At 43.9% G+C, this 27756-nt stretch overlaps 1 protein-coding gene across 5 annotated transcripts in view; it reads right to left on the bottom strand.

The window, feature by feature from the left end:
* TEK (TEK receptor tyrosine kinase) overlaps positions 1-20474 on the bottom strand; it is a 67167-nt gene extending 46693 nt beyond the window's left edge. For 4 of the 5 annotated variants that reach the window (XM_045021606.1, XM_045021609.1, XM_045021608.1 and 1 more), the window contains exons 1-2: positions 20271-20474; positions 3928-4239 (exon numbers count right to left, since the gene is read on the bottom strand). In XM_045021606.1, coding sequence (XP_044877541.1) covers positions 3928-4239; positions 20271-20322 — 364 coding nt within the window. In that variant the 5' untranslated portion in view covers positions 20323-20474. The remainder of the gene's footprint in view (positions 1-3927; positions 4240-20270) is intronic. The other variant, XM_045021607.1, reaches the window with a different exon arrangement.
* Positions 20475-27756: the final 7282 nt, after the last annotated feature.

Below are 27756 nucleotides of genomic sequence, written 5' to 3'. Positions count from 1 at the left end.
GACTTATTTCTGTTTTGAAATGACTTATAAAAACACTTTAACTGCTGTATTAATTATATTATATTATATTATATGCAGTGTTGTTTTAGCTGTGTTGGTCCCAGGATATTAGAGAGACAACGTGGATGAGGTAATATTTTTTATTGGACCAATTTCTGTTGAGGGAGACAAGCTTCTGAGCCACACAGACATTTAGGTCTTCAGGTCTAGGAAATTAACTCAGAATGTCCCTCCTTGTCTCTCTCACCAACAGAAGTTAGTCTAAGTATGCAAGTAGTCCTATTCACTTCAGTGAAACTACTCGTGTGCATAAAGTTAAGTGTTTGCAGGTTTGCAGCCTTGCACAGTATTATCTATGCATTAGCATCTGGACTTGCCTGGCCAATCACACAGCCAAATAGGGAATTCCAAGAACTGAATAATCAAATGACTGCTTCCTACAACCAACAAAATTGTGAACAACCCCAGACTGTTGCCAACTCAATAGCTTTCACAAGAAACAAACCCATTTCGAAAACTGCAATCTATTTGTGAACAGAAAATAAAGCAACATTTTTTAAAACAAGTTTCTTGCAACAATGATTCAACCAGCTCTACTAAAGTGTTTAATCTTAAAACTACATCCACAGTCGGAGCTGGGGGTGTGATTCCCAGCAAACGTAGACATACGTGCACCAGCTCTCATTGAACTAGCAAGCTAAAAAGAGCAATGGAGACATGGCAGCATTGGAAGCAGCAAGCAGCAGAATGGACTTGCCACCCCAAGTATGGACTGGAATCAGGGCTGATAGCTCATGTCACCTCCCGCCGCTACCTATGTTATCACAGCTACACTACTTTTTGAGTGCAACTAGCTCACTGAGAGCTAGCACAAGTATGTCTGTGCTAGCTGGGAACTGCACCCTATCTCCAAGTATTGGGGTGTTCGGTTCGCTGGCTTTTTGTTTTCAATGTAGACAGCTAGTATCAATTGTTTGTCATGAGAAATTCGCTTTACAGTTCAGCTTTTATTTTTCCTTTCTATTTTCTTTGTGTGAGTTGTTTAGTTTATCCATGGGACCTTTTTTTCACAGCATCGTTGTAATGGAAAGGAACTCACATTCCTTGGTGGGCTCAGTTCCAATGTATTTTTAGCTTATGATCTGCATTTAATTAATTAATTTACAATATGAGCCCATTCCTTAAAGAGACACAATGAACTAAGTTGTAGAAGTGCCCCAGTTCTCTTTGGCTTACATGTCTATAAATCCATAACCATCCCTTCCTCTGTAGAGAGATTCTGTTGTGTTACAATTTTTTCCCCTTCAGTCACTAGGAATAGATTCTAAACGATACATACCATGTGCCATGCAAGTCTAGAGTATACAGATATAGAAGAACAGGCCCTCTACTTGGAAAATGTTATATGTAGACTCATGCAGAAAAATGTTCTTCCTTTACATTTTCACATTACAAAGGCCAAGATTGTCAAAAATGAACAGCTTAAGTTAAGTATCAGAGGGGTAGCTGTGTTAGTCTGGATCTGTAAAAGCAGCAAAGAGTCCTGTGGCACCTTATAGACTAACAGATGTTTGGGAGCATGAGCTTTCGTGGGTGAATACCCACTTCGTCGGATGCATCCAACGAAGTGGGTATTCACCCACGAAAGCTCATGCTCCCAAACGTCTGTTAGTCTATAAGGTGCCACAAGACTCTTTGCTGCTTTTACAGCTTAAGTTAGGCTCTTACGTCTATATATAGGCACATAGGCCCCAGTAAAGCATATAAGCATGTACTTAAGCATGTGAGCAATCCCATTAAAGTCAATGGGACTATTCATATACTTAAAGTTAAGCACATGCTTAAGTGGTGTGATGGATAGGGGCCCAAAGCAACTGCTAGATTTTCAAAATTGCCAATCATTCAACAGCTCCTGTTGTCTTCAGTTGGACACACCGTGCATCTTTCAACTCATTGGATGAGAAGAAACACTTAGTGTATTCAGAAACCTTTAAAATTATTCAGATAATAACTGTGGAGAGGAAAAAGGCCCGTTTGCCAGCTACAGTAGTTTTGCCAAACCTCGCAGCCCTTCCCTCGCCTCTCTTTCCTCTCCCTGTGGCCTTTAATAGCTTTGAGAATTTCTACCATGTCTCTTTCTCACCCATCCAGAAGCTCACTACTCAGTGCACATAATAGGCTCTCTGATGAGATCCAACTCAAACCATATCAGCCAAAGCTTTTAGCAAAGATCATCTGAAAAGTAGAAATGCAATAATCAAGACCCCCTTCTAAATCCATGTACAGCTGGTAAGAAGATTATATCTCCTCTGAATATAACAGATTTAGCCTGGGTGATCCATGTGCTGGGCTCTCAAGTCTTGGTTATTGTAAGTCTCTCTTCCCAGGCACGTAGCCCTTGACCTTAAAGAGCTACAATGGGCTCAGAACCCATCATCTCATCTGCTGAACACAAGAAGTCAAGAGAACATCACCCCAACAACCTGCTATCTACACTGGCTTCCTGTTAGATACAAGGCCAAATTCAAGATTTTGGCCCCCATCTTCAAAGCCTTTTGTAGATTGTTACCTGAGGGTCTGCCTCACCTGCCTGATCATGAACACCCCCCACCCCCATTGAACAGAACAATGGAACTGGCAACCTGAGACATATGTGAGTACAAGGGACAGAGCTTTCTGGGTGACAGGCCTGAGAATCAGGAGTGCGCTCTCAGTAGAAGCCAGAACAACCACAAACCTTATCACCTTCAAAGCAATATGCAAAATCCACCTGGCCTGCTCACACCACATTACAACAAAGAAACTTCAGCCCTGCTCACTGGGGAGAGAGAGCAAGAGAAAGTGTTATTATATGTTCACTCTACAATTTCCATCATCTTGACAGTATTTGTGCACAATAATGGATTTGCAGGCTGAGTGGGGGTGTTTGACCTGTTGGTACCATAACATATTGTGCTAAATATTAGTGATGGGTGAACTTCCAAAGGTTTTAATGTTTGATGAAGTGCAGAAAATTATCTAAAAGTTCTTATGTTTCTCTGGAGCTTATGCCAAGCTCTTTGCTTTGGAACTCAGCCTGAAAGTCTCATGAGATCAAGATACATATGAAATTTCCATTATGAATAGGCATGGCCTAGGAATCAGAGCATAGCAATAGCTCCTAGCTTTTAAACTCATCTATCTATCTATCTATCTATCTATCTAATACTGTTGCTCATCACATTGATATCAGAACACCTTCCACATAAAAGAGATTGGCTGGCAATAGTGAAATTCTTGGTGGACTGTGTGGAGTCTCTTGGCTTGACTATACAGCATGGCAAAGTGCACTAGAGGAACCCAGTTTATAAAGCGCTCTGTGTTGTACTGTAACTGCTCCATATAGACCCTGCTGGTGCACTTTAAAAGGTACCTTTTAAAGCGCACCAGCAGGGTCTACATGGGGCAGTTAGAGTGTAACAAGTTAGAGTGAGGTTTGCTGTACTGTGTAGACAAGCCCTCTGGTTTTTCTCAGATTATGGAAATTACTTAGGGTAGGGGGTCATGTTTTCAAAGTGCTTTGAAGATGAAAGGCCCAATGTAAGAGTTACTGTAGTTATTGCTTTGTGGGTTCAATGAGGCCACAATGGTTTTTCTTGCCATATTTTATTGCTTCCATTTTATGCTGCTGGGTATAACCAGAAATGGGCAAAACATGCAAAAATGTAAGAGAAAAATACCAACTCAGAACATTAACCAAATGTTTCTGAGCCTCAGAAAAGATTGGTTTGGATTTGGACCAGATAAGTTCTTAATGAATCCAGGCCAGTTTGCGCACTCTGGATCCACTACTGTACCTGCTCCTGTTATTTAAGGGTAGCAGCCAAACTGCAAGCAGATGTCCCCTAGTGGGGCTCGCACATCTCTGGTCTGACCTGCATACAGTACCTCCTAGTGGCATCTTCATTGTACGTATCCTCGTCACCTCGTCTTTGACTTTCCCTTCACAGTAGTAAGCTCCGATAGTTTCACCCGCTTGTTCCCTTTTCCACACCACTTTTTTGGCTGTTCCTCTCTTCTCGTCTTCAGTAACTTCTAGAGGGTCCTGGTGTTGGCTCATCAAGGCCTCATAGTCTCGCCCTATTGTGACAGACTCGCGGGAACTCCATCTGTCTGCAATACAGATAAGCGATGTCTCCGAGTTGCCCACTAGAGGGACTGAATTGATCAACATCAGGTCCAGTGCTGCCTCCACTTTACCTACAAACAAACAAGTAAAGGGATTTTTCTGCAGAGTCTGAATATTTCTTTTAGTTCTGGTTGTTCACATAGGTGCTTTTGAAGTAATAATATTTGGAGATATACCTATCTCAGAGCTGGAAGTTGATCCAGACCAGCCCCCTGCCTCCACTAGCAGGACCGAGTACTGATTTTGCCCCAGATTCCTAAGTGGCCCCCTCAAGGATTGAACTCACAACCCTGGGTTTAACAGGCCAATGCTCAAATCACTGAGCTATCCCACCCCACACACTCAATGCTTCCCCCATGCTTACTGAACTAAAATAAAATGGCTGCAAGTAAATATTCTGTTCTAGTTACTTTGGGAACAAACCCTGAGCCCAGATTTTGCCTTAGGAATGGGTGGAAGGAGAGGACCCTCCACTCATGGCTTTCCCCAGTTTGTGCAGAATGGGAAGTGAGCCACCTCTCTGGCAACACAGACCCTTTCCTCACACCTCTTCAAGGTGAGGGGTGATGCAAAGATCATACATCCTTTAAGACCAGCACTAAGAAGTAGGGGCACAGGGAGACTGTTGTGTCATCATTGCGGATATAATTGCATGCATGGATCAGTGGCCATGCACTTGCCCCAAGTAGCCGTCGACTGATGTATAAAAATAATAGCATCTATTTTATCGTTCATGAGCTTCCTTATCCCATTTTTATGGGAAGAATATGTACCAGGAAAAATTGAGACCAGTATCTGAGAATATGCCTCTAAGAGCCAATCATACTCCCATATTTCAAATTTCTGAGCCAGCTTCTCCACTGCTTTGTACCCTGTGACCCATGCACATCTAAATGGAAAACGTTACCAAATCAAAACGCCCTCTTTATGCCCACTTTGCCAAGGTGCCAATGGCTAGGCAAAGTGCAGGACAGTGGAGAATCAGACCCCTGTTTGCATCAAAGAAAACCCCCTTTTTCTTACCCTAACATTGCTAATTATATGTTGGCTGTTTCATGCTCTACAGACATAAAATCACTTTAAAACTAAAAACTTAAACTCTCTCCCATTACACCCTTCCCTCACTGATCTACAGTCTAGTATGGTTATCGCTTTAAAACCCAAACGAGAACAACAAACAACAGAGTTACAGGGGTTCCTTACAGTTTTCAGTGATCAGTGCTTCCAACAGTTAAAGACCCACAATTTAAGAACGCACTTAAGTTCCAGCACATGCTTACTGGCTTTCCAACAAGTACATATTACTTACATTTTGATGGTCTAGATATGTCACATAGCCAAAGGAACTAATATGAAGTACAACAACAAATACTTTGGACATCTGAGGTGTCTCCCATAGATCTGAAAGTGTTTTTCAACCATTTAACCAATGGCCAAGATGTAAGTATTATTATCTCCATTTTACAGACTGGAAAACTGAGGCCAAAAGGAGGTTAAGTGACATTCCAGAGGACATAAGAAGTCTGTGGCAGAGAGATAAACCAAACTTTCTAACTTCTACTCGTGTGAGTTTGCCAATAGATAAGGCTCCCTTTAATAAATTTAACTGACTTGAAATACTATGGTGATAGGTACTGTTTAAAAACAACAGATAGATACTGAGAGAAGGATAATTACAATGTTTTCTCTTGGAAAGTGTTGTAAGTCTTAGTTGTTGAGGGAGTGAGATACAGAATCCCTTATGCTCAGTGCTTTCAGTTTTGGAAATAAGGGTAAGGAGTAGGGGAATGCTGTCATTTTTCAGCTAAAATGCAAACAATAACTGATTTCTGTTAAGCATTGCCTTTATTTTCCAGCTTTAGATTCAGCTGTATTTTGCGTGTATACCAGCAGGCTCTCTGCAATCAGTATTTTGTGCCATTCTGTTTGCAAACAGCTTTCAGATTTGAAGCAAGGAGTATAGCCCTAGATAAAGAGGTCAAAGGGGAGCAGTGCTTACTGCAGATTCTGAATGTGTGCGTGTGTATTCTGTGCTTTACTCCAAGGGAGGAGGTACTTCACGGCATGCAATGCCAGCAGCTTCTCAGGGGAATGTAGTATCTTAAGACACGCTGACATCCATCCCTCCCAGCCAGAGTGCTGCAGTTACCACCCTTTCATGTGCCAACCCAGATAACTTATGTTACGTAACAGAGAGATAAAACCTTCTGGAAAGGATGTAGCAGCCATTAAAATAAATGTTGCATAAAGCCAAGGGTCAAAGAAGTCAAGTCGTCCTGTAGCACATGACAGAAATGACTTGTTTGAATCCAGCTAAAGTTACGTAGCTGTACAATGCAATCAAGGCCAGTTGGGTGTGTGCATTTTATTTATTTTTTATTTACTGCATATATAGGGTCTAAGCTTGCAATCTGTATTCACATGAGCAGTTCTTCCTTGCTCACTCTGGGATCAAGTCTCCTTTTGCTTTTAACCAGGGTAAATCAGAAGCCACTCCACTGAAGTCAATATTTAAGGATGAAGGTTCTACAACAGTTGTCTATGGATGTTTCCTACAGAGCATCGAGTGCTTACTGGAAAGAAACAAACCTCTATAGAAGTCAAGGGAGCTATGGCAATATAGAGCAGCAGAGGAGCCATCCCATATTCTGGCAATCCATAACTAAACATGGGCCTGGACCGACACTGGATCCTAATTTTCCCAAACTCTGGAGAAGTTCAGATTCAAATCTGGATCCCAACTCCATGACTAGGAGGTGGGATTGTTACATGTAACCTGCTTCTCGGGAGTGGTGGAGCTTGAGGCAAGGTTGCAAATTAGAATGAAAATGCATTGATATAGCTGAGAGGGAAGGGCTTCCATAGCACCTACATGGACACAAAAATACCCACCCCCACTTTCTGGTCACCTGTGGGGGTGGGATGGGTCAGCATCCCCATGCTGACCTGGTCTGAAGCTGCCACAGCAAGTCATTCTCCGGATGTCTAGCCCTTAAAGGGGCACATACCTTTTTGACAAGTCAGACAACGCCCCACCGCCACCTGCCTTTAATGTGCAGTCAGGTAATTTGCTTACATGAACATAGATTTCAAGTCCAAAATATAAAAATAAAGAGAACGTCTTTCTCCTGCATTGCAGGAGAATTTTAATACCCCTCAAAAGCAGCAGAATCTTAGTCTGGAGCCTAAGTCTTGTGTAGGCATCGATCCCGGTGCAAAGTGGGTATAATGAGTGTCGAATCAGCATGGTAGCACTTTACACCCTATTTGCTCTTTCTTTGCAGAGGTGAAATGACTAAACACAAGGCACAGAACAATGGAGACTCAGGCCCATAGTTTACCTAGGGCCTGGCCTACACTTAAAAATGAGATCACCTAACTACATTGCTCAGGGCTGTGAGGGTTGCTCACGTCCTGAACACCATAGGGATGTCAACCTAACCTCTCAGCTAGGTTGATAGAAGACGACTTCTGTCAATCTAGCTACCGCCCCTGAGCTAGATGGTTTAACTATATCAAAGGAAAAACCTCTTCCACTGATGTAAGCAGCATCGACACATAGCTGTGCCAATGTAGCAGCTGTACTGTAGGCATGCCCAGTACATGGGACTATCCCAGTGGAACTGACAGTCTGGCTACCCAAGAGTCATTTCTTCCTTGGGGATCAAAGTCTCATAGCTGGAATCCATTTCAGGTGGAGATGAAAATATAGTCCAGGTGCAAATTCTGAGCTAATGAAACGTCCATCTCTAGATAGATGGTCCCAATGAGGGCCTGATCCTGCAAGGTGCTGAGCATTTCCTGGGAGGAGAATAGCTCTCTCAACTCCCACTGGCTTCAGCATCTGCAGGACTGGACTTTTAGGGCTCGAACTAAAAACCATTGAAGCAATAGAAAGACATTTGATATCTCCAAGCAGCAAAGGATTAGACCCTTAGTCCCCTTAGATGTAGGGCTTGTCTATATGAACAGTTAGTGCTCAGTAAACTGGGGTATAAATCTACTTTGCACTAGCTTGCTGCACACGAAGTGTCCGCGTGGCCCCAGCTGCGATGCACTAAATGTTCCATAGTGCACTTTGAAACTGGAGCAGGTCACAGTGCGCTAGGGAACTGTTTGTGCCCAGCAGCAGAGTCCACACAGTCCATTAGAACAGTGGGTCTCAACCAGGGGTACGTGTACCCTGGTGGTACGCAGAGGTCTTCCAGAGGGTACATCAGATCACCTGGACATTTGCCTACTTTTACAATAGGCTACACAAAAAGAACGAGCAAAGTCAATACAAACTAAAATGACAGGTTTCAGAGTAGCAGCCGTGTTAGTCTGTATCCACAAAAAGAACAGGAGTACTTGTGGCACCTTAGAGACTAACAAATTTATTTCAGCATGAGCTTTCGTGAGCTACAGCTCACTTCTTCGGATGCATAGAATGTCATACAAACAATGACTTGTTTATACTGCTCTATATACCATACACTGAAATGTAAGTACAATATTTATATTCCAATTGATGTACTTTATAACTACATGGTAAAAATGAGAAAGTCAGCAATTTTTCAGTAATAATGTGGCTGTGGCACTTTTGTACTATTGTGTCTGATTTCGTAAGCAAGGAGTTTTTAAGTGAGGTGTAACTTGGGGGTACGCAAGACAAGTCAGACTCCTAAAAGGGGCACAGTAGTCTGGAAAGGTTGAGAGCCACTGCGTTAAAGTGCAGCAGGCTAGTGCAAGGTAGATTTACATCCCAGCTTGCTGTGTTCTATCTGACCATACAGCCAAGCCCAGAGGAGAAAGTGCTGATAAAGTAGATTTCCGCTGCAAGCCAACTGCCTACAGCATAGTGCTTAGCCGCCTCTCATGGCCAAATCCTGCTATTCTTATTCGAGAGGAACTCCCGCTCCTTAGTGTGGCAAAACTCATGCAAAACTAACCCTTGAAGTCAATGGGAGTTTTGCCCAACCTGTGACTGAAGGATTTAGCTCTCTGAGAACGCAATAAACACAGACAGGAAACAGCCTTTCTCTGTATCAGTGAAGATCCCCTGTGCTTCCTTGAAAAAATCCTTTGACTCCTGCCCCTCTCCTTGTAGGACTGACTTCTGCAGGAAGGAGATTTGCTGTGTAGGCAAAGGGGGGTTGGGAAAAGGAGGCACCCGCAGGCGGCGAACACTGGAAATGGGAGGTGTAACTTACAGCGAATTCACTGCCAAAAGACTGTTGACACAGAGTTATGGCTGCCCAGCACTGCCTTGTGCCGTTCCAGAACAAGGAGTGTGGCTAAACTTAATCCTCCGCTAACCAGGAAATACAGAGTTAAAGTAATGTCTGTTCCACTGCAGCTCCACACACACACTTTACCTCTGTGGAGACAGCAATTGCTCACGTAGATACTCGTGGTGCTCAGCACAACTCCACTTGAGCACAACTAATCCAAGGGTTGCACTATCCCTCACTAGACTGTGTCTAGCAGGACGGATCCAGGGAATACTGTAAGTGGTTAGCACAGCTCTCACCGTCACTTCCAGTGGCTGATAGCCCACGAGGGATGCCAAGAAGAAAATGGGTGGTGGGTATAAGAGGCCAGGGGAGGCTAAGCTGCCCCAAACAGGATGCAGCGCACCATCCTCTGGAGGCCGAAAGGGTGCCCAGGCCATGGCCCCACCCAGGCTCAGCCCCGAGGCCCCACTCCTGCTTGTTCTCTTCTCTCGTGGGCCGGCCCACGCTGCTCCTCTTTCCATCGCCACTCTGCCTCTTCCCCCGAGGTCCCCCCTGCCCACTGCTCATGCCTCTCTGCCCTCTCTGGGAGGGGCGGGGGGGCGCTTCATGGGATGGGGGGAAAGAAGGGAGGGTCTGGGGGGAGGAGGAAAAAGGCGGCAGACGGAGGGCCTCAGGAAAGTGGGGAAAGGGCAGGGGGAGCCTCGGGGAAGGGGCAGAGCAGGGCCTGGGGTGAAATGGGGGTGGTGTATGAGTGGGGCCTCGGGGGAGAATGCCGAGCAGAGGTAGGGGAGGGGCCGTGGCTCAGGTGCTGGTGGCGCCCCCCCCTCCCCCCACTTCTAGGAAGCTTCCAGTGCTCACGCCCAACCTCCCGAAATGCGGGAGTCACGTGCTGCCCTGGGAATATAAAAGTACTTTGCACTTTCCTCGCAACCCTTTGCATATTGGTCCACCAAAACTCCTCCTTTGCAATGGCATTCACACACTGCCATGTACCCCGCCAGTCCTCTGTGCCATGCTATTGCTCCAGTTAGTGCTCAGTCAGGAGTAACTGGAAGAGATGGCTCAGAGGAATTCTCTGGCACTCATCCCAGGTGCATGCCAATTTGCAGACCTAGGAAGCCTCTCTAATAATTTTTTTTAATCTTGCTGCCCCAGACACTAGCTGAGGCTAAAGTTGATCTGGTAATCTGTTTGGGGGAGATCAGTGCCATAGTTTGCAAAAATATCATAAGAATGGGATAAATGTAATGACAAGTCTTTTATTTCTTGGCACCAGACCTCTGGAACGGAACCCCTTGACTCAATAATCCAAAATTTGCATCCCTGGGCCCTGATAAGGCATGGCGGTTCGCAAGACAATGTGAGTATGCGCGGGGATGTGAGAGCACTTTGAAAAATTGCCTGATAACCTTCAAGTATGGAGACCCTAGCTTTCCTTCAGAAGAGCAATCACTCAGCGTAGCTGTGCCAGCCAGACCAACAGAGAGCTCTGAGGAAACAAAAAACCCAACCACCTATCTGAGAACTGGTTAATATTTATATAGTGCTTTGAACATGTAAAGTGCTATATAAATGCATCAACTATTTATTCATTAGTATTATGATGAAGCAATGCGAGAAACGGGGAAGGAAGGCAACAGCGGAAAGGTGGAAGGAAAAGAGCTTGTTAGGGTAGGAGTCTGGATTTTAGGGTTCCTTATTAACAACATGGTGTAATTAGGAGTTGGGAATGTTCAGCATCAAAACCAGATCCCCTTTGAATTCTGAGCATAGTAGGGATATAACAAGAGCAACACCAAGAGAGAGCTGGGTAAGTGAGTACCATGCAGGGTCCATCTAGTAGCGGAGTGGACTGGGAATCAAGGCCCAGAGACCTCCCTGGTGCTCTGGGTTACTTTTTCACTGTGCGGCCTATTTCGATCCCATATCCAGGCAGATTTCTTCCAGGAAGCATTCACTGATTCCTTCAATCCCTTCATGGAGCAGTAGGCATTGTCCAGTGTTCCCTGCTCTGTATCACTTTCTGGATGCTTTGTTTTGACCCTATGGACCCACCCGTGCCCTGTTCTTTCATTCTTTCCCCCTGGTATTAAGTTGATCTGCTTGTTTCTTTTGGCCCTGGTACTCTGTTGAGGTGGAGGTCTTTGCTGTTTTTATAGGGAGAGTTGCCTTGGAGGGCTGTGCTCAGCACCTGGGGACCAAGTAGGCTGGATTTCTCCACACTTCAAATACGATTAATTCCTTTCCTCCAAGGAGAAATCGGAGGCAGGAAGTAGCTGCTCAGGAAGCACTGGCAGAGAATTTCCTCTCTGGAAAGGGAAATTGGCCATATCCCAAAAGAATTTTCAAATGGATTCAGGTAACGTGACTGTAGTGCCCAGTACAAAATCCTTCCCCACTGAAATCGGGGGCAAAACTCCCATTGCCTCCATTGCAGCCAGGATCACAATCTTAGTCTTATAGCTGTCAACAACCATTTTTTTAAAAGTTCTGCCCAGGCAACAGCTGGCACTAACTAATTACATGAAACTTTTGAAATATCCTTAAGGACGTGGGCAATGTCTGTGTGTACTTGGGGCCTACATGGACCTGCATTTCCTCCTGCACTGTGGACAGATAGAAAGAAGCCCCTCCTGAAGTGCTGAGCTGCTCCGGTGAGATGCTCAACACCCTCAGTTGCCCCTGAACTTCAATGGGAGTTGAGAGCATTGAACACTCCCTGAACACTATCCAGTCTGAATCAGGGAGTGAAAGGGGAAAAAATAAACCCACAAAATAAGTTCTACCATCTTGAGATGCCACTCTCAGTGCAGACTAGAAACTTCTTATTTTTCTTAAATGAAAGCTTAGATTCTTGCACATAAGATAGCAGCTTGGAACAGATCTCATGATTAAAACACAGACATGGAAGTGTGGAGAGAGCTGGCTTAGATTCCTTGCTTTGCCACAAGCTTCCTGGGCAAGTCACTTAACCTTTCTGTGACTCGGTTTTCCCATCGGTAACAAGAGATGAGAGCGGGGTGTGGTGAGCTTGACTTCATTTGTATTTGTATGTAAACTAAGTTAAGATCCTGGAGTGGAATTTGCAGAAATGCCAAGTATTATTATAGTGGTAATTTGATTGTTCCAATTACCACCCTCCTGCCTTGTAGTGGAGAACCCTTCTATCCAAGGAATCACTTCAATTCACACATCAAACCCTTTTATCATCATGGGTAAAAACAGAGTCGTTAAATGGAGATTATAATGTAATAAATCCCAAAAGTTTAGGCTGGATGTATACAGGCCTTTGCTATTGTTGGGAAATTAAATTAGTTTTTCTAGCGACCCACCTGGGGATATGAATATAAGCCAAATGGACACCCTAGCAACAGGATGGCTAGAATCTGTGCTTGGCCTTCAATCTCAGCATAGAGAGCATGGCACATTAGCAGGTAAATGTAGGACCTTCTCCTGTGTCTTTGTTATATGACAATATGCAACTATGGGGTTTAAGACTAATTTAGAGTATATTGAAAACAGACAGCTCAGTTGGCCCAGGCATCAACCTCACGTCTTTCAAGACCCTTTAAAAAATATTTCTTCCATGAAGCCCACAAAAGTGAGTTTGTCATCTAAAACAAACCCTAACCACTACGTCTCCTGCACCTCTGGATTTCTCAGGGTGTCTATGTTTTAGATTGAAAGCTCTTTGGACTGTCTTTATTTTTGTGTATTGTACAGAAAAGAGTATATTGGCACTTTGGTGGTTCTAAACAAATTCATAGTAGTAGTAGTAGTACTAAATCTATTTAGAAACCAAGAAGTACATCATTTTGGCAATATTGTTAAAGAAAGTAATCAAACCTGACAGCTCCTCTAACAAATCTTTAAAATGAAATGCAGTATTTTATTTATTATTATAAGTGCAGTACTACATTAACTACTACTGAAATTTACAGTTATAATTTTGTTGGGCCTCACGAAGAAATGCACTAATTATGGACCTAATCCTGCCACACTTACTTATAAGAATAGAACAATCTTTCCTAATTGAGCTGGTTGAAAAATGGATCCAAATTTTCACAAAAAATTCATAAGAACATAAGAACAGCCATACTGGGTCAGACCAAAGGTCCATCTAGCCCAGTATCTTGTCTTCCGGCAGTGGCCAATGCCAGGTGCCCCAGAGGGAAGGAACAGAACAGGTAATCATCAAGTGATTCATTCCCTGTTGCTCATTCCCAGCTTCTGGCAAACAGAGGCCAGGGACACTATCCTGTTATTTTTGGGAGGGAGAGGAGAGTTACTGAAAGGTTGCACAAATGCCTGTCTGCTTTACTTGCTCCTGCCTCAGCACATGGGGCTGGACTTGATGACTTCTCAAGATCCCTTCCAGCCCTAAATTTCTATGATTCTATGGTTGACAAAATTTGAAATGTTGACTAAAAGTTTTGTCAAAATTTTCATTTTCAAAATTTCAGATCTCCTTAACTAGTGGGAGTGGCTGAAGTGAACTGTAAGAACTTCTGACATGAATAAGGGTTGCAGAATTGGGCCATAAGCACAGATTTGCACAGGTTCATGATAAACAGTTCTCCCTTCTTTTTTATTTTTAATTTAAAGTATTTGCTGAATATTATGGGCTCTGGTGTCCAGAGTCCATCTTATGGAATCCAAAGTCCACTGATGTCATGAAAAATGCTAAACATTTTTGGTGACTAAAAGATAACAATGACCAGGTACTTTCTCAGATGTAGTCAAATTCTTGCATCTGCATTCCATTCATAATTATCATAGAAATGTAGGGCTGGAAGGGACCTCGAGAAATTATCAAATCCAGCCCCCTGTGCTGAGGCAGGACCAAGCAAATGTAGGCCATCCCTGGCAGGTGTTCAACCTTTTTCTTAAAAACCTCCAATGATGGGGATTTCACAACCTCCCTTAGAAGACTATTCCCATGCTTAACTACCTTTATAGTTAGAAAGTTTTTCCTAGGCTTTGGCTACACTTACACTTCAAAGCGCTGCCGCGGTAGCGCTGCCGCGGCAGCGCTTTGAAGCGCTAAGTGTAGTCAAAGCGCCAGCGCTGGGAGAGAGCGCGGCTCCCAGCGTACAGCACTGGGGCTTTGACCACACTGGCGCTTTGCAGCGCTGCAAATTTGTAAGTGTAGCCAAGCCCCTACTCTCTAACCTAAATTTCCCTTGCTGCAGATTAAGCCCATTACTTCTTGTCCTAGCTCTAGGCAATAGTGCCTAGCGCTTTTGATCAGATGATCTCAAAGCACTTCACAAAGATAAATAAATGTCATCATCTCCATTGCAGAGAGGGGGAAACCAAGGCAAAGTGACTTGTCTAAGGTCATCCAGCAAGCCATTGATAGAGTCAGGCTGAGAACCCCGCTGTTCAGAGTCCCCATCCAGTGCAGTAGCCGGAAGACCAAACTGCCTCCTACCAGACTAACTACCCCTTTGAAAGCTCAGCCTCAGCAGAAAGACAAAGCTGATACATCATTGTAAATACATTATTATTGTTCAAGCCTGTCTCTGCCACTTAACAGCCAGAAATAATAAAATTAAAGCTATCACTGATAAATAGCGGTAAGGAACAAAACTTGAAGCCTCTGATTATAGTCAGTGGAAAGAGTCCCACTGATTTAAGAACTTATCATTTAAAATACAGACATCAATTGATTCTCCTGTTCCGCTTTCTTCCTATTCATTCACCTACCCCAAGACAATTATGTGCCTGCTCTGTGTAAAGAATGGATCTCATATCCTGCGGATACCCAGACTCTGTGGACTGAGTATATCTCACACAACATTGAAGACTTCTTCTTGAAACAGGAGGAGCTTGGTGTTATCCTCTGTTGGGTTTTATAAGCTAACATGGTGGTAATGATAAAGATATCCTAGCAGAAGATGAGTTCTTCTACCAATAGTAAGGGAGGGATTTGGGTGGGAGCCTGAACCGTTAAACAGTATTTGCTTTGTGGTGAAAAGTGGATCAGCACTTTGCCATTGCTGACAGTCTCATTTTGAAACCAGCAATGAAGAAAGTTAAGGTGAATGATGTGTCACTTGTACATAGTGGGTCTGATTCTCATCTCATTTGCTCTGTAATTCAGAAGCAGCTCCCATAAAGCTAATCCAGTTATCGTCGTGGTATGAAACCGACATAGGAGAATCAATCCCTTGGCTTCCTATATACTTTAGTCTATTTTATTGGTCATCTGTGTAATCTCTTAAGATGATGGAAAAGCTAATTTAAATTGATTTTCAGAGAAACACTGCTATAAATTGAGATTCAGGCCCCACATTTCAGTTTCCTAAAAATAAAGGGATGGGAGTACAAAACCTAGAGAGAATACAAATGTTTTCACAACACGAAAAGAGAAAAGCCTAGGAAAACAGTTGTTTCAGATGCAAACACTGTTTTGCATTGTCAGAAAGGCAAACACAACAGCATTGTGCTGGTACACGAGAAACAGAGAGAGACACTTACTGGAAACTGAAAGTGAAATTGACCCAGTCTAATAAAATGCAAAAAGTAAACAAACAGCATAAATGGTGAAAAGGAAAACCCATGGTTGAAATTATTTCAGTTTTAAAAATGTACGGTTTTGTCATTAACTAGAGTTGACTGGATAAAGAAAAAACAGATTTGCAAATATGTTGGTGAATTATACAGCCCTTTTCGGTGAGCTGGCTCTTTTCTCTGCCTTTGACCCTTATCTTGCAAATGTTAATGTATTTGCTGAGTTTGGGACAGATTTATCAGACTTAACTGGAGGATGGGTATCAGACATGTATATTTAAAAAGTTACATGTGTTTTAACTGCTTCATTGCAGATCCTGCACTCCAGCCTGTTGCTTTCCAGTCAGCTTCACTGTAATCACAATGAAATTCTTCTGTGTGTGGTTAGGGCACTGTCCTAAGAGACCCAAATTCAAGTCCCTGTTCTACTTGATCCAAAGCACAGTTTTTCATCCCAGACCACTATGAATCAGAGGAGAACTTGAGTATTCCACATCCCAAGCCTAGGTCCTAACCACCAAGCTACAGTCAGTCTCTCTCTCTTTCTTTGACCTAAAACTCTCCTGATGAAAGTTTCATGGCAACTGATACATCCCTGCAAAACATTTCAGCTTTGACAAATCAGCATTTTTTTTTACCAAAATGTAATTTCAGAGACAATGTTCTGACTAGCTCTACTCATGACACAATATGTCCATCTCCTTCAGATTATCATGGGATCTCACTTCACTCTTATGAATTTGATGGGTTCAGGCCTGGCCCAAGGCCTCTGTGCTCTAGCTATTCCCAGCTGCTGGAACTCCTCTTATTAGAATAGCCCTACTCTAACTTACACCAACCGCAGACACAGAGCAGCACTGTATAGCTACCAAGGTGACACAGAGCCACCTTTGCAACCCCTCAGGTTGTGCATTACGTCACTTTTGCAAGGTTTTCTTTGCACACATGTACCTAGAAAGTTAATAAAAAACCCAAACCCATTATAGATTTTACAGCCAGAAGAGACCATTATGATCATCTAGATTGACCTCCTATATAAAATTACTGCTTTCCAGGTGGTCAGAGCATTTCACCCCATGCCTTCTGCATCAAGCCCATATCTTCTGGATTAGCTTTGACAAAGAGTTTAAATTCTGCAGAAACTGCTGGAGCCATTAGAAAAATACCAGGACACTGTGCCACCACCTGCTGTAACTAATCCAAGTGCTGCAGACAGAAAGAATTATTAAACACCATAACTCACCCACTCCCTGGGGAGGAGGGACCAGAAACCCTGGCCCTGTTTCTCCTTTAGCAGATATTCCAGGTTAGAACTTTTTTCAAAATTTAGAGGTGCAACTAAAAAAACGTGATGAGAAACAGCACTCATTTGTCTTTTCATTTCCTTTAATTTCATTTTGCCTCATTCTGCAGAACCTCTTGTACAGTATGGTTTATATAGTTTTGGTATATGGTATAATATAGTTTTGGTATGTTTTGATTATAGTTGTTTAGCTTTACACACACACACAGAATTATAGTTATACTGTAAAGATGCTTTTGCTGCAAGCCTTTGAAGGTCAGTTTTCACCATATATGGATTGAAATAAAATAAGAAAAAATAACTCTAGTAGTTTTAGGAACCCACTGGGTTCTCCCATCCCTAAGTTTTAGGAACCCTCTGGATTGTCTCATGCTTGGTAGGAAGCAAAACTTCACCAATGTTGCTCATCCTAGTAGTCTGAAAATTCATAAGCTTCCCACCCGCAATAGTTGGCAAAATGTATTCGAACATGTTTTTAATTGCTGTTGACTTTTCCAGGCTCACGGCTGTGAAAATGAGGCTCAGACACTAACACTGCTGAAGCCCAGTGTGAGAGTCTGTAAATAGGTTCCCAGTCTGGTTCAGAATCCTGCTATCAGGCCAAGGACAAGTTATATTGTTCATTCCTAATAACATCCCTGCTTGGTCCTTTAAAGTGACTATGAGAGCACTGAAAACTGCTCCCATTCTGAATGAAACTGAGAGGGACTCAAGCCATGAAGTTGGGAATTGAATCCAAACTTCCATAAATGTCAGGGAGTGGGGGTGGATCCAGGGCTTTGGTTCAGCCCATCGTGATGCTACGGGCCACATGCATAGTGTAGAACAGAACCTCCACAGAAGGTAGGAGTGTTCCCGTTCCTAGCATTAAACCTGTCCCTTTTGTCAGAACGATGGAGATGTACTTTGGATTGTGTACTGTTGGAGAGAGGCTTTCATTATATTATATCGCACTTCAGCAGCGTCTTTGGGAATCAAGTCTTTTGGCTGTGGATGCTGATGAAGTAAAGGAAATTACAGGGCATGTAATGTAACCAGGAGTCAAGCCCAGAGGGATGGTCCCCACCTTGGAACAAGGGTGGAGTACATTTTCGCCTACCCAGCAGCACGCCCACAAAAGCCCACAACTATTTGGGACAAGGTTAAGTCAGTTCACAGTCTGCCAATGGCATTGACTTTAATGTCTCCCCTGCTCAGGGAATGTCAATACTGCTTTCCTGAACTCCGCCTGTTCTATCTAGAGGAAAGGGGGTTAGCATTGTCTTCCACCGCTCGCCCCAGGAAACATGATATCACACTTGAACAAAAGCGGGAAAGCTGACAGATCTATTGAGATGGGTGTGACTACAATACACACCTAACTGGTCAAGTCCTGTGGAAAGGGTTGTGACTGGCAGCTCTTCAATGCCGAACTCAAACGAGCACACTGTCTATGTTTATTGCTAATCTGTGAAGCTTGCTTTTGTTTCTCACACATTCCTATGACTTCATGGATTTTGCTTGCTTCCTGTAGCAATCAGGTATACACTGTGAGCTGGCCTTAAGGAAGGGAGACCCAGGGGAGATTTGACTCCGAGACAAGGGTGTAGTGTTGTCCCATTCAGTTGAAGTTAACAAAGCTCTCTTTTTTATCTTCTGTATGTAACACTCAGTGCATAGCCTATCTGCCTCTAAAGTGAAAAGTCAGTACTGATCTGAGAGTTAAATAGGATGCAGTGCTATCCATCTACAACAAGCAAGCAACCCACACCACAAAAGAGGAATACACACTATACAACCTACTGCAGCAATAATTATATAACAATACACACACACTCACCACATTTTATGTTAACTTTTTGGCCTGCATATAGCCATAGACCTTTCCAGATACTAAAAAACCCCTCAAAACCCCAAACCTTTTTGTTGACCATTCATCGTACTTCTGAACATTTTTGTGACCCATAAAGATCAAGAGATTGTAGAACAAGTTCTATTGCAGTGAACAATTCTGTTTTCTTTTGTTACTACTGTCTGTCTCTTACTGTAGCAGCCTGCAGCTATGTAGCAGATTACATTTTATCTAGAGATGGCCTGGAGCCAGAAAAATTAGATCTGAAGCTACACTTTCAGGGATGAATAAAAATCTGGGGTGCTGGTTGGAGGCCCCTCTCTAGGTTTATCAGGTTTATGCTTTGTATCTTACATTGAGGAGATTGCCTAGAAACAGGTCAGATGGAGACACAGTGGTGTAAGCATACACGTCAATGCTGAGAGAGAACCACATGGAAAGAAGATAATACTCAGAACAATGAGTATTTGAGTAAAGCATCTCTGACCCTTAAGGCTCTTAATGCTATGAAATAAACTTTGCATTAATAAAATCATAAATATACATTTACCAGTTATGGGAAATCCGTACCTAAGAATTAGTACTATTTAGACAAGCAAATGATGTCTGGTAATAATATTGTTGACTCAGACTTGTTTTTAAACAGTATTTGCGATGAACCAATCCGTTGTATTTAATGCATATTATTCAAACTTCAATGTACAATATGTGTCTAGACTCAGCAGCTGAAAGAGACAAGCTAAAAATAAATACTAGATAGAACACATATCTGATTTTTACCGGTTAGCGTGTGTTTCACCTCTATATTTGTGAGGTGGACAGTAAGAGTCAACATTTACAACAGATTTTACAAAAAAAAAAACCATGTGGTGATCATTTCCAAGCGACTGGCTCAGAGAAAAAGTTTACTGGCTCAGCAGAGAAATCCACACTGTAGCGTTTGTAAGTGTGAACAAACAGCGGGTAGATTAAAAAGGATTTAGCTACAGATCCCAAACGCATTCAGCCACCCTCTGACAAAGAATCAGGGCATAATCCTGCTATCTTCACCCAAAGTGAGAGATCCTTACTCATTCAAATAATCCCACTGAAGTCAATGTGAGAATTATACTAGTAGAGATACCTCAGCGGAGTGTGGATTTTAGGATCAGACACTTTTGTCTGTACATTGCGTGAGAAACAGTAAAGCCACGGCACCTCGACAATGCTAGCTCAGTAACTAACGCAAAGTCTTACCTGAAATCATCAGGCTGAATCCACAGAGAATTAAATGTGCTAAAGAGTCCATGCTTTCCAAAATACCTCCATCCAGTTTCCACAGCAGCTCATGGGGTTAGGATTATCCTTTCAGTGGGGTAGACCTTGGTTACTCTTCCCTTGCATGGTATGAGGACTCTTGTTTACAAGTCAGAGGCAAGAAATTGCAGTGGTGGAGTGGGCTATAACAGTCTCATTGCTGTCTGAGTACAGGGAGTTTAAGTTCCTTTTTCCTGTTTCCTTTGTAGATTAGGATGGGAAAGGCAGGATCTTAAAGGCATTTTGTATCAACAGGACTGTGAGGCGCTGCAAACCCTGTCCATCTAGCAATACATCATAACACTTATCTGGGGCTGTTGGAGAGGCAGGGGATTGCTCTCAGAGAACCGGCAACGGGTCATGGTCAGCAATGGCAGGAACAATAGTGGCATCCTCCAGTAGGCGGAACAGGGCAAATAACAAGCTCTCCATCTATGTACAGCATGTGGAAATTGTCATCCCAGCCTCTGCTCGAACTACAGATCTGCTAATTGCTCCAGAGATCACTTTACGCTTCAGCACTTCAGGGAAGGGCTTTCGGGAGGCAAAAGTCTTTTCATTTATTTATTTAATCCACTCAGAAGGCGCTTACTGCAAGGCATCTACAATACAAACATTAAGGAGAACCCTAACAAAACAACATGTCAAATCCAATAAAGACCAAAGCCTAGAGCTCTCCAGCAAACAACCCCTTTACCTCATGTATTTTACTGGAAATTATTATTTTTTCATTCCAAGACTGGAAACAGACTCGGAGATTTGATGTAATAATAAATCACAACAAGATTTGTTTTGACTTCAGTGGAACCTAAATGCCACAGCACTCGAGGGGCCTGGGAGCAAAGGTAACAGCACAAAAATAAACAAGATAAAAACCTAGAAAGTAAAGCCACACGAATAGAGGAAAATTAATCATGCAAGTGGAGAGGCAGCACTCAGACAAATCAATGTAATTGCAAATAAAGGGCAATCTTATTTACAACCACTTGACTAAACATATACCCAGGTGATTGTATTAGAAGACACCGTCATCTTGCCAAGATGCCAACACCCAGAATGACACTTCAAGGAGAACAGAGAAATCAGTTCTCAGCCTCCTCTGGAAAGTGAGTTACGGGGCTGACTGTCTGGCTATGGTGAAAGAATGACAGGAGACATTAGGTTTAATCAGGCCACAACTTTATTATTAGATAGATGTCTGGGACTAACCTGGTGGCTAAAATGGGACATACATTTTGGATCTGCAAAATGTATGTCCCTCCAGCAGATCCACTGCCGGGACCCTCCAATTCCAGCCAATTTTTTCGGGGGTGGGAGTGGGGGGGGGCTTCCACAGCTGCCCCCCCATTTATTCAGGTCCCTCCAGCAATTTCCTTGCCACGACCTTACCGACCACGCCCCCTGGTAGGAGGGGTTACGGTGGACTATAATGATGGGGGGGTTGGCTCCCTGCTGTACCAATCATAGGAGTCCCCAACTGCCCCCGGCTTGCTCAATTATCAAGCATCTCTCCTTAATTCCTTTTCCAAGCCATTTTTCTGTTCTTTTGTGCCTTAATTTATGGAGCATCTGCACTGAACATCTGCCACAAGGAGGCACCAATGGCTGCCTCCTCCCCACACCCAGCCGGGTTCCCAGACATCTCCCAATGCCCTCTTTTATATCAGCCAAAAATATGGCAGCACCTGAGTCTGACAGGTGCACGCCATCCTCCTGAAATAACTCTGGTGTCCCATAGAATATGCCAGGATGTGAAATTACTGTCCCCTCCAAGGGCAACAAGAATTTGGCAACTTCCCTGTTCACACACTTCCCTGTACACATACTTCCTGGTCCACCCTGGTGGGGTTCATGGCTCCCCACCAGACCCTGCGCTGAAGCATATCCAACCAGACAATGTTAACGCCCAGAAAAATTGCCAGGATCTGCATCAGGTCTCTCCTAGTTCGAAGCATTAACTCCACCCCTTTAAAAGTTCCCAGATCATTTTCTCCCAGGTCTATATATCCGGTGGCCGCTGACACGTCCTCAAAGCATACAACAGAGGTATCAGTTGATCCCTTAACATGCCCCTCCGTGCATGTCAGCTGAGTAATGCTTCGCCACCGAATCCCAGCTGGGAGCCCTCGGGCAACCTGGATGCGTGGCTATGCACCCAAAACACAATATTGTGCCCACAGATCCACACTCTCATGTGCGTAGCTGGCTGTCCCATATCTCAAATGAGAACACAACCAATTAACGTTGATTTTCCACCTGTGGTGTTACATACGTTCGATATGCATTAGACTGCCACCGTATTGCCATGCACGCCCTCAATGCCCGAATGGGGCAGATCCCAGGCTCGCTAACCTCCCAGAGGGTAATGAATGCACCCCAGCCGACTTGATCAGTCTTTGACCTTCGCAAGTGTAATGTCACTGCAGGCTTGTGCCAGCTTATGAAATTCCAAAGCCTTTCACGTAGAATCCCTGATGGACTCAGGCACTAGCTCACTGATCCTGAAAGCACCAAAAAATACAGTCAAGAATGGTGCCCTGAATAGGGACACCTCCCGTGCGCTATTACATATGACACTGAGGACGTGAAGGAGGTCCCTGAGCCTGGAAACCCTGATGGGACGACGGGAATCCTCCCTGGATCCATCGCTATGTGACCATCCCGCCAAAAACCTTCAAACTAAGAAATCCCTGCAAGGATCTGGGTAGCCATTTAGCCTACTGACAACTGCAATGGCCGAAAGGCGATTGGAGATTGTGGAGGACGCCAGTCAATGGGATGCCAATGACAGCATTTACCACAGCACCTGTTCCTCTGTAACGGGCCACATTGCCGACTGGCCTTCCTGCTCCTGAAATTGTATGAATTCATGAAAACTTTTCTTGTAGCTGCGCCACGTACGTGGTGCCACTGATCTCTGGACCACACTGACAACTGTTCTACGCCAAGGTTCCCTACCATGAACAGCATTTGTCTGGGTTCCTGGATGGTGATCCTTGCCCTGTGCGTCTACCGTTGCTCCTGAAATCACCTGAGCTCTGCATGATCTGCTCCGCTTTGTACAGCCTGTAGTGCTGTGGAAACAACCTCATACGCAATACATTTAATTATTCATAGCAGCTCCATGCTAACCGGCCCCCCATCAGACGCCGCTAGCTCAGTTGGGTGAGTGAGAGCTGCACCCAGAGCCTGATAGGCCGTCTGTGACAATCCAATGCACTCGCACACTGTAGTCTTGCCAAGATGCCAACACCCAGAATGACACTTCAAGGAGAACAGAGAAATCAGTTCTGAGTCTCCTCTGGGTAGTGAGTTATGGGGCTGATTCTGCTTCCAGTTGAAGAAATTAGGAAAATTCCCATTGATTTCAATGGGAGTAGGATTGGGTCCCAGGATGTACTCTGCAAAAGGTTCCCAGATGTCAAGAAATGCAGGCAGAATTTGCGCACGTCACAGGTTTAGCTTGCAGCGGGCTGGCTCAGCAGTTGTTCTCCTAGAATCATTTTCATTCCCCCATCAAAACAATAAATACAGACCTAGGGTGCAACTCCCTGTGTGCAGAGACCCAGAACCAGGCTTGTGTGCCATGAAAGTCCATCTTTAAGTGTCCTTCAGTGCCGCATGGGCACAGAGATACAATGCATCTTTCCCTTTACTCACAAACCTGAAGTGCCTCCCCTTCGTTCACACACAGACTCCAACTGTTTGTCAGACTTTGCAGAAGTACCAACTAGCCAGCAAACACTCCCCAGTCTTTGAATTCCTGGTTTGAATATCCTCAGTATAAGGATGTTATTTGTTTAATTATTTATTTTCTTTTGATTTAGAATAATTAAAAGTGCACAGGCCAGGCTCTGAGCACCCGCCGATTATTTAACATTACAAAACGCAATAGAATCGGCTCACTTCCTTCACCAACTGCTTGTTCATAAGTGAATACTAACAGTCCCTTACACTGGCCTATACCTCAGTCCCCAAATCCCTTATACAGCTGATTATGTTTGGCCCACGCTGCATTAAAATTCATTCTGCTCTCTCAGGATAAAGTTCCTTATTAAAGAGGAAAAAAATCAAAGATGGGCTTGCACCAAAACCCAAACCCGCCAAACTCTGTGAATGTTTGAAGTCCGAATCCAGATCCACTATTTACGAAAGGCCTTTCTGTTTATAATCAGCTGAACCAAAATCCCAACTCTAAACACCCTCAAACTCTAGGGTTTTTGAAGTCTGGCTGCAAGTCAAAATGTTGTGCCTTGAACCCATCAGTAGCAGGAACTCTGCCTAATTTACTGTCTCACTGTTTCCTTGTGCTCCCCTGTCTGTCATCTGTTATCGGTTGGCTCATACTTACACTGTAAACTCTTTGGGGCATGGACCATGTTTTGTTCTTTGTATGTACAGCATCTAGCCCGGCGGGGTCATGGTCCATAACCATGGCTCCAAGGAGACATGGTAATAGGGTAATGATATAAATAAGCATCTTTCTTTTTTTGGTCTACTTGTCAGTTTGCTCAGTGTTTTAACCCATTTAACCAGGTCCTGGCTCCTGAATGAAGTTACCATTGGTCTGTAGCTTATTTCAAGGTAAGATAACCAAATCTCATTCTTCAGGGCATAAACTGATCACTGGAGAGATCAGGAGGGAATTCCATCCTCTCCCCATTTGTAAGGCACTTAGTAGATATAAAGTTCTACATAAGGGCTAAGTATGATGATCATGATTATAATACAGTATGCATAATTGGATAGGTCCATTATGAGGGTAATGCACTTTCCTCTGAAGCATTAGGTAATGCCCACTGATCATTCTGTCACTGAAATGTAACCATCTCTGGGGTGAAGCATGTCAATTACTTAACAACATACAGCAACACTATACGGTAGGTTAGAACAGCAAGTGAAGAATATTGCATCCAACTGAAACTGCCAGGGAAGAATGTAACTAGCCAAGTTAGAATCTAACCAACATACTGGTGCTAACATTCTGAGCTGTAAATCTGGCATATTTCAGTTTAAGATTTTTAAATACAAGAACAGTTATTCTTTGAAATAACTGCAGATATCAGTCCTGATTCAGCAGAGTACTTATGCATGTGCTTGAGTTCATGTTTAAGTCTATCCCTATTCAGAGAAGCACTTAAACATCCTGTCTGTTGATGTGCTTAAGTTCCACTGAAATCAAAGATAAGGATGTGCTTAAGTGCTTTGCTGAATCAGGGCATTAAAGACATTGCATTATACATGTTGCCCCATTGTTTATCACCATGGATGCATCAAAATAACTTTTGCATGTTTTTTTATCCCCAAATTTCATTTATTACTCACATTAGCTTTCAAAAATGTCTAAGTAGGTTACCTCGTCCCTCATTTTTAACTGATGTGGTCTCAGTGGGATGACCACGTCCTTCCAGTTGAAAGCTGTTTTCACTAAGCAGTCTTCCACCTAAAATCTAAAAGAAATTGCTCTGGTGCTAGTCAGCACTTTCCCCCTTATATCAGCATAACATATAGGGTCAGATCCTGAGCTGGTGCAAGTCAAGGTAGGTCTGTTGGCTTCAAGATCTGGCTTATGTAGCCTATGGATTGTTTCCCAGTCCAGATGGAGTAAAATCCTTCTCTCGCTTCTGTGGTGTGACAAGCTATCTTGCAGCAGAATCAGTGTGGCTTGTTTGTGCAGGGGCGGCAGGGTGTGTGAGGGGGTGAAGTTTCTATAAGATTCTCTGTCTGATGATGTGCTGGGGGCGGACATTGTTTACTGGCAAGATCGGAGATCTGCCACTTTATGAATATGCTTGTCCTTACTGTGACGGTGTACCCCATAAGGCTTCATGGGAATATGCTTATGAATGTATATATGGTATAACTGGAATATGTTTTATGCTACATATGCCGTGTAACATATCTCTGTAAAGGTTATGATCTACTGAATCTATTAATCCTATTTGTGTGCATGTATCATTTTTGTATTCGATGTTATGAATATTGGCTTGGCACTGGCTTGATTTTTAAGTAGTCTTTGTAAAGCATTTGGTCAGGTTCTTGGAAAAGGAATGTGCAAATTAAGTGCACAATCAAGAAGCACTTAAGGGACAATGGATCTTGGGAGGCTCCAATCAACATAAGAAGTCTACATGAGGACATTCAAGGCAGCAGGTAAGCCATGGCTGCTGCCTGTAAAAACTGAGTCATGCACGGACATGTGACTTGCCCGTGTGGCTCCAAAACTCCATCTTGGAGCTGGACTTTGCACAGGAGAGAGGAGGGGGTCTCCATCCACAAGAGAAAGTCTATTTAAGCCTGTGGGAGACCCCTCCATTTTGTCTTCAGCTGACTCAGGAGATAGCCTCTCCACCCCCAAGGATACCTGAAAGAAACTGGAACAAAGGATAGTAACTACAGGGGGTGTGAGTGATTGCTGGACCCAGACTAGAAGGAGACTAGTCTGTAAAAGGAAGCTTACTGGAACTGGTGAGGGTATATCTGTTTTCAGTTTTCTTAGACATAGACTGGCGTGTTCTATTTAATTTTACTTGGTAATTCACTTTGTTCTGTCTGCTGTTACTTGGAACCACTTACATCTTACTTTCTGTATTTAATAAAATCACTTTTTATTTATTAATTAACTGAGAGTATGTATTAATACCTGGTTGGGGGGGGGCAAACAGCTGTGCATCTCTCTCTATCAGTGTTATAGAGGATGAACAATTTATGAGTTTGCCCTGCATAAGCTTTATAAAGGGTAAAAGGATTGATTTGGGGTTTGGACCCCATTGGGAGTTGGGCATCTGAGTGTTAAAGACAGGAACACTTCTGTTAGCTGCTTTCAGCTAAGTCTGCAGCTTTGGGGCACGTGGTTCAGACCCCGGGTCTGTGTTAGAGCAGACTGGTGTGTCTGGCTCAACAAGGCAGGGTGCTGGAGTCTCAAGCTGGCAGGGAAAGCAGGGGCAGAAGTAGTCTTGGCACATCAGTTGGTAGTTCCCAAGGGGGGTTCTGTGATCCATCCCATCACACTTACCCATTTCAAAGGGCAGCTTAGGGGTCATTGTTCCAGCCATGTGGCTGCAGTAGCAGCCATTGCCCAACTATGCTGCCAGGGCTGGAGCACCCACGAAAAAAATTAGCTGGTGCTTAGTACCCACCAGCAGCCAAGGCCCCCCCCCTCCCCCCAGCACCTCTTGCTCACTGGTGACCCCACTGATCAACTCGCCCTCCCTCCCAGCGCCTCCCGCCACAATCAGCTGTTCTACCACATGCAGGAGGTGCTGGGAGGGAGGGGGAAGAGCGGGGGATGGGGTGCACTTGAGGGAGGGGGCAGGAAGAGGCGGGGCGGGGATGGTGGCTTGGGTGGAGAGGGGGTCGGGCCTGGCACGGGGGGGCAGGTGTCGAGAGCCCCCTGGGTAGAGAGGATGTTGGCGCCTATGCTGGG

This window comes from Mauremys mutica, chromosome 6, assembly GCF_020497125.1.
Source record: "Mauremys mutica isolate MM-2020 ecotype Southern chromosome 6, ASM2049712v1, whole genome shotgun sequence".
Lineage (NCBI taxonomy): Eukaryota > Metazoa > Chordata > Testudines > Geoemydidae > Mauremys > Mauremys mutica.
Note: the sequence above shows the minus strand (reverse complement) of the source record. Positions and strands in the feature narration are given on the sequence as shown.